Here is a 15,944-nt window from a genome sequence, read left to right on the forward strand (position 1 = left end):
CTTATTCTGTTAACCGAGCAAGATACAAATGTTAGTTTGTTAACTGCAATTTTTATAATTGTAACTGTAGTTCAATATTAATTAGGTCAGAGTTTGAAAGAGCAAGGTTGATGGAAATGGAGTTGCGGTGGAAAATGAATTCAGTGAAGCGTGTCTTTGCGTGTGAGGCGACGTGTATTTTTCAAAAGCTCCAAACATAATTAGGAATAGACCAACGAACAGCAAAAAAGGTTCCTTGTAGTTGAATTAATTTGGTGGGATGTGATTTTTGGAATTTGTTAGCGTTTAATAGTTTCAAGCATAGTAAATATAATTAGGTAAGAAGCGTTAAAGAAACAAGTTAGTGGAAAAGCGTGATGAAGCGTGGAAAGAACTTTTTTATGGTTGGTTTGACGACTGAGCAGGCATACGAATTGCAACTATACATATAAAGAGGCTCCTATTAGAACGTGGGATGTTAGTATGTCAATGACGAAGAAACCTAGTGACACAGAAAAACTCGATTACTTATTAATAAGTAACGATTGCAGATTCCTTTTTTTTTCGATTTTCATGGTCAAAAAACTAATTGAATTCTAATACGTAACAACTTTTTATAATAATTGATATTCAGTATACCGATTTTTCTAGTAACAATTGTAATTTTGCAGCAATAGCAATTTAATTTCTCTATTCGTCGAATTTTTTAATTCAGAAAAATTGCGCGTACCTAAATTATCGTTAATAATAGTAAGAAAATGGAATAGTTTCTAATTATCCAATAACAGATAAATAATCATTATATTTTAATAATATTTTAACGATCAACGTTCTAAAGTCAATAACAATCGATTTCTAGATCCATTATACAAGCTATCAAATTTTGCAAAGAAAGATTTCTAAATCTACAAAGAGCTATTCATTTCTACGATAGTCAAAATCAAACACGTTCACGATACCTGACCGAACAATCTTGCCCTAATTAACCAATGTTAAATCGACGTAAATTCAAGAATTATTTAACGAACTATTTTCTTCTCACAGCGCCCTAATCTGATCTACCACTTGTGCAATATCCTTTGAAAACATCCTCACCAATCATACTGCCATGACAAAAAGGAAAATCCCTGGATATCCATATACTCACTATCGTTCTCATGGTTAGTAGTCACGTGGAAAAGCGCTGCTGGCAGGTTGAATGTGAATTTTCCAACCAGTACTCGCCCTAAAGTATCAACGGTGATGTGCTGCCCTGTCGAGCCACGGTGTCTCCTTTTATATAGGTGAATCTGGTAGGGAGTCGTCGACCCGTAGGAGGGGACCACACCCTGGGAAGCAATTGGTACACCTAAAGTGGTGACATTGACATTACTCTCTGGTCTGTCCGTCTCTTGTCTGCTCGTCTTTCAAAAGGATCTCTCGAGGTCAGGTGCAACTGGTGAACTTCCTCCTTGGAGTCCGACAAAAATTGCCAACCATTCTCTTTTCTTATAAATGGTACGTTCGTTGTCCCAAGAAACTGATATCTTGGGCGAATAGCGATAATTTATATTATTAGACGGCGAATCCTTGTGCAAACTCAACGTAGTTCCTCGATATAATTAGAAAGATAGAACTTAAATAGGACATTCTATATATATTTGTACATCTTCGAATTTAATTTTTTACTGGATGTTCGATCTGGTTAAATTTGTGACGATTCGTAAGAGGTTTAGTGTTTGTTATGTTACTTGTCAAGTACAATTAAATATAGTAATTTTTACTCTGAATGGATTTTCCTGTATCTTTGAACGTTTTCCAAAAAAAAAAAAAAAAAGGTAATTTTTCATTCGATCGCGAAATACATAAAGTAACGCTTTTGATTTTATAGAGGGTGAGTAATAATTACTCTATTTTTTGTACTTGTATTATTAGTCGGTATAAGTAAAGGATTTCAAGTATTAGGTGTAAGTATTGTAGCCACTAGAATACTTAATAGAATATTTAGAGTACTCTCATTTATGTGGAAAATTTCGATAGAATACTCACGTGGTATTAAGTATTCTACTGAAGTAAAATTATCTTTTGTGTATTTTGCGAGTGAAAAGAAATAATTGAAGAATTTATACCTTATACTTACTTTTATGGCTTGTTCGCTGCTGTACGTTTTAAATGATTGGTTTTATCAATTCCATGGGTTATAAAGCATAAATTGATTTATAAACTATTTAGTACGGTGTTTTCAATACGAGCCGAGGGTAAGATATGATTCTTTTGATATTTATAAGTCACTAAATATAGCTATTAAGAAAGTTGTAAAGTGAGTCGTTGAAGGGCTAATTGAGAATTCATGGGTAGGTGACAGTAGTTTAAGCATTTACCAAGGTAATACACTTTAAGTAAAAATGACCGAAGGATACAAATAATTAAGTTACATTTCACTTTAAGAAAATGAATATTTCATTCTTTAATTTGAGAATATTTCATATTTGACAAATGTTTCGATACCTCGAACATTAAATTCATCGATTCGATACTTCCTTAAAAGGAAGTATTTGCATATGTAAAATTAAAAGTGTTCACCTTCGTAAACAAATTTTTGAGTCACCACTTTAAAGAACTTTCTAGATAAGTCCAAGTTTCTTGCGATCTTTCGAATTTTCTCAATTTTCCCAGTTTTCCCAATTTCCGAAACGTAATGTTCTATTATATTTCAATCAGCGTGGTAAATGTTCACACCTTCGCGTAACACTTTGTAAAATGTAATCCGTACATTATTGCGAATTAAATCGATCATCGTCCCTTTAATTAGTCTCATATTCGCATTCTTTCCCATGATAACGATAATAATACAGATAATAATCGATTTTCGATCGAAAATGGACGGAAAAATGTAAATAATGAAAGATCGCGTGCGATGTCGTAATCGAATCAATATCTCAATTATTATTGCGAGAATCAAGAGTGTAACCTTGATATGTAAGCCACGGATTCAGGGAAAGAACAGGGACGAAATGCAATTAAATGGGAAGAAGGGATAAAAGCAGAAAGAGTAGGAAAGGTAACTGATACGTTGATCAAGACGAAGGCCGTCCCGCGTCCTCGGAATAAACAATCGTACGTGATTGGAATGAAACCTTTCTTACCAATAAAATAAAAGAAAAAAGAGAGAAAAGTGGAAAGATCGTAAAAAAACATATGTGTAAAATATTGGTTTGCTTTCGAAGTCGTATCTCTGTTTCTCTCGCTGATTCTAGCGTAATGAAGTTATTGAGAATTTGCTTGGTGTTTTATGTAGCATTAAGAAGCATTGGGCAAATTTAGTACAAGCAAAGTTAACTTTTCTTAGTAATTGCGGTTAATAATTTAATGAATTTAATATTTCCGATGCTCGAATATTCTCGATATTTGATATTGGAAATTGTAACTTTTTCAATGACATGATGATTCCAAATTCAATGTCCAATATCGAATGATAAAATATAAAACGCAACTTCAAATACAGGATTGAGATATAAAATAAGATCTCTAGAAAACTAGCATCAATGTATAAGATATTCTTACGTAAACTCATCCAAAGTTACATAAATTTGCCGCGATCAATCTAGTCTGAAAAACTACACCCTACAGCATTAAAAAAACGCAAGAAACATACGAGACACGAGACAATGAAATTAGCAAAAAATCAATCGGTGCAACGACGCCGTATTGAAAAAGTGATTGCGCGATTCGCGTGAATTTCATAGCCAAACAATTCTGTTTTGCATAATAGACATTTTTCTATGGTCACGCACGTACGCTTTCGATCACGCATATAAAGTTCCTTTTTTTCTTTTCTTTTTTCAATCGTAGCTCGCCGATATCGCTAAACTATCGATTGTTGCAAAACTATTTAAGTAGTTTTAAATTTGTTTTAGCGATATGTATCTCAGGTATTTTTGGAATGTTTCGTTCTAAGAATGTTTCAAGCGGATGAAATTTATACCTTTTTTTGTGAAATTTTGAATAAAAGTCTTCTACTTCGTATCTTACAACGGACACCATTGTTCACTTTGGTATAATTCGTTCTGATTAATACAAATTTTCCGTCTGCACTTGCAACGCAGATAGCACGATACGATAAATTCCAAGAAAATGAAAAAGTATTGCAAATATTCACCGCTATTTTTCGCAAAAACTATTTAACGTAACCAAATCTCATAATAAGAATTAATACTCCAAGTATCGAACATGCAGCAAATATTCCAATTAATAAATAATTCTAAGCATTTGAAACACTCACCGCTATCGTGCACGAAAGGAAGACGCAGCGTTCAGAAAATGCGGAGAAAATCGCGTAGTATGTGGCGTGGGCGGTGCGGTAATGCATAGATGGATAGATACGTTGAACAAAAGCCCTTTCCACGGGATTCCAGGGGCTCTCGTCACGCGGCATTGTTTTTAATCAGCGGCTATCCACGCTAACCGGTTAAGGGTCTCGCTAAACGTTCGTCGTGGTGCCATTGATTGGCACGCTGTGCTCGTTGCGTGGGCGGTGGCGCCTGATTCAGCCGAGAAGAACGGGAAGGAAGCGTAAACGTAATAACGATACACGTTATGCGAATGTTACGCCAGGTTTGGTGTCATTCGACCGAGGCCATGCGCGAATCGTCCATTGCTTTGGAGATTTGCGAAGGATTAAATTTGACAAATCGTACGATTGTATTGTTTGACGATTGCGATAAATTTCACTGGCAGGTACTGTAACAAAATCCTTCCGTCAAACATTAAAAAAATTCCAATATTTCCACTCGTAAGGAAAATCATTCTCCAAAATCAAGAAAATTCAAAACGAATCGATACTCGAATTTTCATTGCGAGATTATATGTCGCAAAATTTTAAGACACGCGTAAAGTTCACGCGAAAAATTCCAAAGAAACTGCTATCGAAGTCCAAGCTGTAACCAAATGACGCGAATCGATGTGCGATAACAGCGAAAGAATTTATCGAAGCCTTCGTTGGAATCCGAGGGAGAACGTGACTTCCTCCTTCCTGATCCAGGATCATTCTCCAACACTATGGGACGATTAGGCGTGTCACTAACCCGCTACACATTTGCCTGGACGAGGCCAGGGACGGTTGTCGACAGGGCATGCCTGTTGCACGTATCGAGCATCGACGTTCACTCGATTATTTACGCTGCTCTGCATCCAGTAGCGCATGTCATAAAAGACGGACTAAACCTCGTTTCGATTGGCATTCAGACATGACAAGAAACTCGAAAAAGCGCGATGATCTTTTCTGTATCTGCATCTATTTCGAATAGTAAATAAGAAATTATTTAGTTTTTGCGGCGTTATGTAATGGTAATGGAGGAATTCGGTTCTCAAGGAATGTCGAAGAAAGGTGTATCTTGGATCTGACGAGGTTTTGTAGGTGAATAAAAATGGGCAGGTAATTGGACTTTTTAAGAGTCAGATTGGAATGTCGTTTCAGGATATTTAGGAATTACATTGGAATATTTAATATTTCTTCAAATTGATTTATATAGAAAGATTGGGAATTTCAATAGAAATTCTAATTAGTTACTCGAGAAACTAGTCTAAATTTCCTGTGTGTTGATATTGGTTGTTATTAATATTTCACCTAATATTCGTCGTCGTTGGGAATTTTATCAATGTGAACGCGATGAATATATATTTTATCAACATGAACCAATGATTCGATTACAATAGAGCTTCGAAAGACAGAGATAACCGCTTCCCTTGATGGTTTATTGATCCTTGCCCCTATGGCTTGTCGTATCGCTGTACTCTATTGATGGAATATAATAATACCGTGATTACAATGATTGATAGGTTCAGATAGAGCCACTAGGATAATCCACGTTAAGTGGCGAATGCGTGCCGCGTGCTGCTGATAGAATAATCTCGTTGAAGCTGGATTTTAACTTAATCTCTCGACCGGTTTTAACCTGTGACTGCAACGCAGACATCTCGTTGTCGAATTATGTAGATATTTGGAAAAATCATATTTGAACATTTCCCTAAATTATAAAAATGAACAAAAGATATTAAAATAGACAAATAAAGGAGGAAAATTCAGAAAGATCTACCAAAAATAGTAATTACATAGTTAGAATCTCGCTCTCGATTCCCTTCCTGCTCTCGTTTTAATCGAGTTATTGACATTGACGCGAGATCATTAATATTACGTTAATCACGGTTGCGTATCAATATCGATTATTCAAGCAAGCGACGCTGGTTGGAAATTTCTTCGTCATGGTTTCTCGAATTCTTTCGTCCCCCGGCAATCGTGCGTGAAATATCTGGTTTACACAGAATCTCGGTATCAATTACTCAACAACGATATTTTTACGATCGTTTCGACCAACGACTACCGTTCGCGACAATTCTATTTTCACGAGACATAAATTATATATCGTTTTCGTGTGTTTTTTTATTTACCTATATCTTTCTTTTTTTTACATTAATTTGCGTATTATTCCATTAATTCCATAATTAGTGAAAATAAATTTGCGTGGAATTGTTTGGAGTGTTTAATAAATTTGCATAACATTAACATTCGCACAGAAAAATCGTCAGACGAAAGCGATTGCTGATAGTAACTACTGTAGCATAATAATAAAGTAATAATTTATTGCACAAACCTACAGTGTATTATAACAACAGAAAAAATATTTGTACTTGTCCATATCAGAATTGAATTGCACTCTGATCAGTCAAGTCCCATGGCTTACGCCATTTTCATTGGTACCAGGCCACGAATAATCAGTGGAAAATGATTCCATCGTAATGAACTTGTCCCAATTAGGCTGTGGACGCTCGTTAGAAATGATTGTTCGAGCACTGGGTGTCATTGTTCTGCGTTTCGCAAAGTATAATTGCTCGAGGGCTTATTAAGAACTCGGGCGTAGCGATACGTGATGGAATCTCGCAGAATTTGCATCGAACGCCACGTTCGAGGATCTCTCGATTCGCTATTGACCATAAGCACCGTGTAAAATTAACAAACAGAGAAATTTGATCCCATGCAAGATGGATAAAGCGGGCTAAGTGGTTCTGTATTGCGCAAGGAAGTGGATAGTTATATTTATGCGTAAAGTGTTACTATCGAACCAAAGCTTACTCCAAAACACAAGTAAATCGGCCGTTCTTCGATCTTTTATACTTCTCCGTCCGGTCACCTTTCTGTAAACTATGAAAATGCAACATCAACTACTTAAAATATCCCGAGAAAGCCAAAATCCATTCTACGAAGCGACATTCGCCTCAAGATCCAAGTAAATCCGTCGTTCTTCGATTCTTCATATTTTTCCATCGAGCGACCCCTGTTTAAATCGCGAGAACCAACCGCAATTAATAGAAAATTCCATTTGATTTCATCGACCCTGGACTAATGCAAAGTTTCCATATGACCAATATAAATTTTCAATTTAACCAGCCCTCCCTAGTCACGCAAAATTCTCAACACGCCAACCCTAATTTCTCTTTCGATCGCTATGGATCTCTCCGGTCAGAAATTGACGCAACGAATCTTATCCCATCCATTTCTTCTATTGCTGTTGATTTCTTCTGCCGATCTCTGTATCGGTTCGCTGTCGATCGATCGCACGACTCTCTTTTCCCGCGTTGCCAAACAGAAATGTCTCTCCCCACCCATTATTATGTGAAAATCAAGCGGAACGCGTGCGTGTGCGCGCGCGGATATTTCACGTACACCGGCGTGTCCGCTTGTTTAGCTGTTCTAAGTGGGCGCCCGTATTGTTCCACGACTATATAAGGTGTACCACGGACCGTTCGACCAGCAGAAAAGCATCAGGTCGTGGATCATGGCAAACATGAAGCTCCTTGTGAGTAACGACCATAACGTTACACGTTTCGTAAAGTTTCGAGTGGTAGCAGACAGTTTGTAGATTATTATCGTATTGTCGTTGGTGGACTGCGGATGTTTAGGCCTCTATGGGCAAATAAAAGTATTTGATTCGTTGCAATACTTAGAGGATGAAGCTATTTCAGTTTCACTCCTTTGATTTTGCTGTGAAGAACGTGAATTTTTATCGACATCCGCAGTCTGGCTATGGCGTTTGGTTCGAATTTGAGAAATTCGCGAAGATATTAAGATCAAATTTGGTTTCGATAGACGACCACTAGATTCAATTGATTTTTCCGCGCAATACTGTATCGTGATCTTAAAAATGATGCACTCGTATCTCGTCGGCCGAGATGAACAACACTTGGAATAAACATAAATTTACAATTGCGAGGCGAATTTTCTTCTCAAATAATCGAATCGCTCTGATATTAACGTTTCTTCACTTTCCTTCTCTCCATCTTCAAATATTTTCTTTCGTTTCAGCTTCCTTTCTCGTGTCTCGTTCTCTCGGCGTCCGCCATTCCAGGCTACACAGCCTACGGGGCAGCGTACCACGGTCCTCCAGCACCCCTGGCTCACGACGGAAGGGTGGTCGACACACCGGAAGTGGCTCACGCCAAAGCAGCTCACCTAGCGGCTCACGCAGCCGAAGCTGCCAAAGCTGCTCCACTCGGCTACGGCGATTATTCCGATGGAAAATACGAAGACTACAGCGGCAACTACGTAGCCGCGGCTCAGAACATCTACCATGGTCCGCCCGCACCCTTGGCTCACGACGGAAGAGTAATCGACACACCGGAAGTGGCGCACGCCAAGGCTGCGCACTTGGCAGCTCACGCTGAACAAATTTCGAAGATCGCTCACCTCGCTTACGCTGACCCTTATCCGCAGCCACATTGGTGATAATGGAAAATGAGTCGCTATAATCGGCGCCACTGATGACAGAATTGTTGAAATTTCTTGGAAAAACAGCAGGGGATGGGAGAAATTTGAGAAAGAGGGAAAATTGTAAAATATTTGTTATATGTCATTTTTCTGACGGAGTTGTCGATTAATTGGTATTTCTGGGTTTTACTTTACACTCTGTTGTCGGTGTGCATTTTTGGGAGTTTTGTCGATGGAATTGTTTATAATAGTCCAATTTTTGTAACCTTGTAAAGGGGTTGTGTATCGTATATTGGAAGGGAGGGTTCTTTTGTAAGGTAGATGTAGATCGTGCATCGCAAGGAGGATGTTTTGTTATGTTGGTGAAATATTTTCATTAAAGATTGCAAGTATTTAACGGATATTTTATCTTTATTGTATCTTCTATCTAATCCTGTTTCCCTTTTGTACCTTGGTGTGCTATGAAATTTGCATTTTTCCCCTGGTTATTGCGTTTATATTAAAATAAAAGAATTTATATATACTCGGATGCGATAAAGATTTGCTCCTCTACTTAAAAATCATAAATCAATGCCAAAATAGATTATCTGTTTCGTAGATGGTATCTGTGCACCCTTGTCATTTCAGTCAAGAGTCCACGAATTTATGAGTAATATATAGAAGATGAAAACAATCTGGCGTGTATTGTAAATGGATTCTTGAAGTAACTATAGTTACTGTACTTAGGTAGAACTCAAATTCATTTGGGATATGATAACGTCAAAGTATACTATTGTAGGGTGCAAAACAGGAATAGACAAATAAAAGTCAGTTTACCGTGAGCTACAGCCAGCTGGTATATTTTATCTGACTAATATGAGTCTTCAAATTGTCTTAAACTTAAAGACTTCGACCTTTCATCAATTTGCCAAATCTTTTGCCCCAGTGATCGCAAGATGATACGTTGTATACTTCGATATCCTGCTGAATTTTATGCATTTCTTTCGTCAATCGTTTCATACAAATTTGACACGAATAAAATTGAATAAAATATATAAATATATTTTATGAATATGATGATATTGTAAATGAAAGTAAACTAGAAATAACATATTTGCTAAATGTTGTATTATTACTTGGTAAGCTTTCATACGATTCAAAACAGAAGCGGATCTTATTAAATCATCCACCCACGTATAAAATACACATTTTATTCAAAATCTCAGTTTTATAGACGAATATAAATAAATTTTAAAAAGAACTCACGGATACGTAACATTATAATTTGCTTTCGTTTAGAATGTGAAGCGAATGTTATTAATTAGGGTAGACCGAGGTGAATCGGATTGTAAAAACTGTAAAAACAGATTTTAATCAAAATTTGTATATCGAAACATTTTTCGCAATGATCTAAGAAAACAGTGTAATTTGTTTTCACTTGCAATAATGAACAGTTGTCACGTGTTGTCTATTGTCCTTTATGAAATAATTAAATTTATAACAAGCGCTCTCTCTCTCTCTCTCTCTCTCATTTTGATTTAATTATATACTGTGTAAGAAACTGGTGTTTGGCATGGCACGTCCCGACCACGTTTGTCTGTCGTTATCAAAGCGTTGGCGACAAGCTCGCGCAGTTCCGCTCAGGTCAGCACGCGAACAATGCGCGATGGTGGTCTTTGAACCGGCACCAACTGTCGCAACTCGGTTCGTTATTTCAAAAGAAAGAAAGAAGGGGAGAAAAAAGCTTGGAGTAAAGAACCCAATGCACCGGTTGTAACGCCGCGTGACAACACGCGGGATCGTAAGAGGTGGGTGAACACGGAATGGGCGACGATCGATGGAATTTGTTTCGTCCACTTGCTGTGGGCACACGATGAAATATCGCTCGGAGGATATAGAGAGTGAAATGCTTCTGAAACACGTTGTCGCCTCGTGTTACCTACCTATGCAAACTATACCTGTTTTTGTAATTACCCATTCTGTCATTCTTTGGACATTAGGATAGAAATATCTTCCAGATTTTCCGATTTCCCGTGAAATATTAAAAAACTATGCGTGGATATAGAAGATACAGAAAGCACGAGGAAATCAGAATATTACGGAACATTGCAATGCTAAAATAATTTTACAAAATTAATTTTGTTTAGTAGAATCAGTTATGCGATAAAAATCAGTGTTCATTTCTTAACGAATAAAGAACATTTCGATTTTATAACGAATACTTTTCGGAATAATTATGAACCGCGCAGAATACTATTCGTGATAAAAAAAAAGAAAGTTAAATAATAGCAGAACAAATTTCTTGAAGACGAGAATTCCGTAGATTTGTCTACGCGAATTCAAAGTAAATGCTTGAAAATGATACTCTACGATTCTCGACGAGTATCTTCCTATGCGGGCGTTGGAGTCTCCAATTCATTTGTAGCCGTAACTTTCGTGCTTGTGCAGGCATTTAAGTCTCCAGTCAGACTCGATAGAGTTCTAATTACGACATTTTTCGCTGTTTCCCGAGCTCCTAGAGATACTGAAAAAATTCTGCGATACTTATCAATATCCCCATTCCATTATACAGTCGTTTAATTTGTTCGATTGTTACATCAAATATTTGAATCATTTTTCGATAAAAATAAGGAAAAATGTATATATCAATCTAATAATAAGATTAGTCCAACTATACAACAATCGTAAGCAATGAAATTGATAAATTTTTAAATGACATATTCCATGAATTTGGTTCCCACTTTATTGAAAATGTATGGAGAACGTTGCGACTGCATCCGCGATGACGTGCGTGTCCACGTCTCGCGCATAGCGTCGCGTCGAGGCAAGTTTTATTCCTGACGAGGTTACGGGACACACGGTGTCATTGTTAATGGCTGGTAAATGTTACAGAGCTGGGCAAGGCAACGTTTAAAGCAGAGCATTTTTCTGGGTGTGGTTGTATACCCCGTTGTCGCGCACGGGGTGGGGCACGCGACGACGCCCTGTACCCCTATAAATTCGACGATAGCAGATTGTGGAAGTCATAATGCGGATCACAAGCTCTGTCGATAGTCGCTGGATCGACCTGCGCTGAGCTTCGACAACATGTTTCGATATATTGTGAGTATTATGTCATTTTTTATCTTTTCGTCCAAATTGCAATTTTGTATTTTAGTTGGATTTCTGATGAAAATGATTTTGGAAGGCTCGAATGTTTTTTTGGATTGCTCTTCGATAGGTTTGAGCATTCGCTTTTTGGTTTATCCGTTTTGAAAAATGCGTATGTATGTTTTTGGTTGGAATCATCGTGGAAAGTGATTATTTTTTGTACGCTTTTTCAAGTAGACTCGGATATATTTTTGAGCTTTTTGTTTCATTCTTTCTTTTTTAACGCAATTTGATGTTCATTTCTTTTTCCTTCCTTTCAGAGATTCATTTTGAAGCGTACGTGCTTCAGTTTCTTGTTTATTTAGCAGTTTAAATAGCACGTGTTTCTTAGGATAAAAGGTCAAAATAAAAATATATGTATTCCATAAGCGAATCTCGCTTTCTTTTAGATTCTGGTTTCTATTATCTTGAACGTGGCCTACTGTGCGCCACAGTGGTACGGAGGAGCCTATGGTGGCCACGCGGCTCCAGCCCCATTAGGAGCAGATGGACGAGTCGTAGATACTCCAGAAGTTGCTCAATTGAAAGCAGCTCATTTAGCTGCTTTGGCTGATGCAAATGCGAGGGCACCCAAGGGACCTGGTGCTGCTGGTCCTTATCCCGGCCCTGCTGGTTCCTACGCACCTGGAGGCTATGCTCCGCATTACAGGTTTTGCATATTGTCTCATAGAACAGGAATTTCTTTCTCTCTCTCTATATATATATATATAAAAATATATATATATATTCTCTACTATTAAGAAGAGGAAGTAGGAAGAGAGTGAAGAAATTCAGATATTCCTGTTTCTGGTCTTTTTAAAATTGAAATTTTCTGTAGAAATGAAACTTTAGTTAGAATACTATAGCATTGCTTTATTGAACGTATAAATATGTGCTTGATATACATATTATAATATACATATTCTACTTTGCACTAAGTGAGTATAAAATTTTAGCGCGAGTATTATTTTAAATATGAAATTAGTTTAAAGTTTCATTCAACTCTTGTTCCTTGTTACATTGTCTCGTCCTACGTACTATTATTATTAAGAAAATTAATTTATTTTCCAGTGGACCACCAGCCCCTCTCGGACCAGACGGTCGCGTGGTAGACACACCGGAAGTGCAGCAAGCAAAGGCCGTCCACTTCTCCTTATACAATGCGGAGGCCCAAAAAGCTCCAGCCGGTCCAGCTGCTCCTAATCCGTCATGGAACCCTGCGGGTGCTCCCTGGAATCCCTCCTGGAATGCTGGGAACAATTGGAATCACTATTAAACTGGCGTTGATCGCCGCAGAAGAAGAATCAAGCTGACAGAAAATATTCACATTCGTCCACTGTTATCGATGATTCGAGAGAATTTAAAAAAAATCCGCCTGAGTCATCGAATTTCAACTACCTCCAATAAGTTTTTACTTCGAGAATCAACGAAATATTTCTCTCGGAATTTTTCTGTAACGTCTTCCGTATCTTTAAGCTTTCTTCCTTCTAGCTCTCTCCCTTTTCTGTGATTTTGTGTTTCATCTACCTCTTGATTGTCCGTTCTTCGCTCGGATCTCGACGAATTTTAATATCGTTACAGATTAGAAATTATCGATTCATCGGATCATATTACGGAGACGATAAGTTTGCTTAATAGAATTTCATACAAGTTTCTTACAGTTTTAATGCAATTGAATGCAAGTTAAAAATTGTCGTTGAACTTTGAAAAATGACGTATGCAAATGTGCACGGAAAGCGAAATCGGCACGTGTGTTTATCGTCGAATGGAAATGAAATAACGGTGGTCTGTACCGTTACAGATATTATCGAGATAAAAATGTCCTCTTGTCACATTCCTCTTCAAGGTGATCTCTTCATCGCTTTCGCACTCGTTAGTCAAGGAAAGTTTGCGTTTGCGTGAGAATTAACCTTTGCACATGAACTATTCATAGATATTATTCAATGCTATCGTGTTTTCCTTCCCTTTTTTTAAATAATTACAGCGATACATATACATTTGTAAATTATCGTGCGTGTACATAACGGAGAAACGATTGTAACATGAATGAAACGAATAAAATGCAGCGAAATGTTTCGCTGAAACAAGCAAGATTAAAAAATCGCTCTTCCTAATTGCTTATATCTTTTAATTGTGTTTGACTTTCTTATATATTAATCGATTTCTCGAACATCTTGGAGCGTCAAATTAATTGAAATAGGTGTGACTATAAATTATAAAAACAATTATTAAGTTATAAGAGAGTTACAAATTTACGCAAACGATCGTTCGATAATGAAACAGTTATGAAATTATAAAACAGTGATCGAATTATTAAAACGACGATTAAAGATTAAAATAAGAGTAATCCAAGAGGAATTGAAATTATTAACAAGGATCGAAATGTAATATTTCATTCTTTTAAAAGAAAAAGATATTTGCAGAATGCAGTGGTATGTTATTGGGCAATAATTAGCCATAAAATTGTTCATAAAATAGTCAAACGATGGTAAACGGTTAAGAACTGTTTAAAGTTGTACGACACTGACATAATCGAATATATAATCAGAGAACAGGCACGTGTGGTCGACTAACATGCCCGTGACACGAATCAGATTGATTCGTGCTCGGCTCAGAACACACGGCAGTGAAAACGAGTTAGAGTTTGAGCGACTACACGTAAATCTGATTGCACAGTGAAGTCCAACACGTGTATACAGGCGTGAAAAGGACACAGTGTCGATTAGTTTATTCAGGGCGCTAAAGGCAAACTTACGGGCGCTGCAACCAGGATGCAAAGCCGTTTGCTAGTTTTTAGACGAAGATATACAACTTAGATGGAAAATTAAAATATTTTATTGGTGTACGCTATTTTGTAAATATAAAACTCCATTTGGATAATTTATTTTCTAGTTAATTAATTGAATTGATAAAAAAGATCCGCGCAAAAAAAAAGATGATTGAAAAATTCGTAAAAGTACCAAGGCTCCGCTTTGATATCCCCAAACTTTCACAAACCAAATTGGATTCTCCGCAATTGAAATCTGAAATCCAAGCAAGTACAAGCTCAAGTCTGAGAATTAAACTGCACAAAAACTACTCAAAGATAACTGAAGATCTTCACGAAATAATTCAATTCTCCGTGACAAAGCCTCAGGTTTGAACTAAACTTGACATAAAGTAGAAATCGGCGAGACCAAGCAGAATAGATTCAAAATTCTCAACTCCAAGTAAATTTAGCTCAATTTTAATTTAAATCCACAAAATTGCATTAAAAGAACGCTCTCCCGTTACGATACCTTTAAATCGACCATCCGCATATACCAAACCCGAGCAATTTTCATTTCCATTTTCACAAACCAACCGTATTCCCTCCAACGTCTCCAAACTCGCATCAACCTCGTAAATCCACCTCCAACTCTCACCTTAGCACCCTATTATCGTTTTATACGATCGCAGGTGCACCTCAACGACCCTATCGATATAAATCCCATTAAGGAACAACACGGTGGCAATTTTTCTGCCCCTAAATCCTAATGCATACCTCGTCAAGCTCGATCAAACACGTCCTTGCTGGTGCCAGCGTCTAGGATACACGTTGGCCGAGTCACGGAGAGAACCGGTTCCATGGTGTCTGCTGGATAAGTGCAAGGCGAAGTGTGCCGGTAGCAGACACCGTTCGTGGATTCGTTTTCTAGATCTGGATCGGCATCGTTATCGCAGTGATCGCGCGTAATTGACTGTTTAAACGCGATGGATATTGAAATCGAGAGTTGGCTGCATAAGGAAGTGAACGTTTGGGGCGTGGAAGGTCGACATTTCCTGTTCCCCCCCGACCAGGTAGCTGGCGAAGAGATTAGACGATTGTTCGGAAGGATGGATTTTTAATAGATTGTGCGCAAACATAGCGGTGAATTACGGGTCACTGGGCATCGAGTTGAGTTTAGATGACAGTAAATAGTTTGGCGAGATTGTTAGAACGGTGGAATGTTTTTAATCGATTAAACAGTGAAAAATTGTGCACGTGTATTCGATATTACCGAAGGAATTCAGTGGCTCACGAATGTATTTAAACGTTTTAAGAAACTTTCTTTCGTGAACATATTATACGTACGTGTATTATATGGAACATTTTGAG

General features: G+C 37.5%; 1 protein-coding gene across 1 annotated transcript; it reads left to right on the forward strand.

Moving 5' to 3' along the window:
* The first annotated feature begins 7,514 nt into the window (after positions 1 to 7,514).
* Positions 7,515 to 13,945, forward strand: LOC139995021 (pupal cuticle protein-like). The gene is made up of 5 exons (XM_072018119.1): positions 7,515 to 7,811; positions 8,318 to 8,734; positions 11,753 to 11,800; positions 12,238 to 12,497; positions 12,899 to 13,945. Exons 1-5 carry the CDS (start codon positions 7,791 to 7,793, stop codon positions 13,101 to 13,103), a joined length of 951 nt encoding a protein of 316 aa, XP_071874220.1. The 5' UTR covers positions 7,515 to 7,790; the 3' UTR covers positions 13,104 to 13,945.
* The last annotated feature ends 1,999 nt before the right edge of the window (positions 13,946 to 15,944 follow it).

The sequence above is a fragment of the Bombus fervidus genome, chromosome 15 (genome assembly GCF_041682495.2).
Source record: "Bombus fervidus isolate BK054 chromosome 15, iyBomFerv1, whole genome shotgun sequence".
Taxonomy (NCBI): Eukaryota; Metazoa; Arthropoda; class Insecta; order Hymenoptera; family Apidae; genus Bombus; species Bombus fervidus.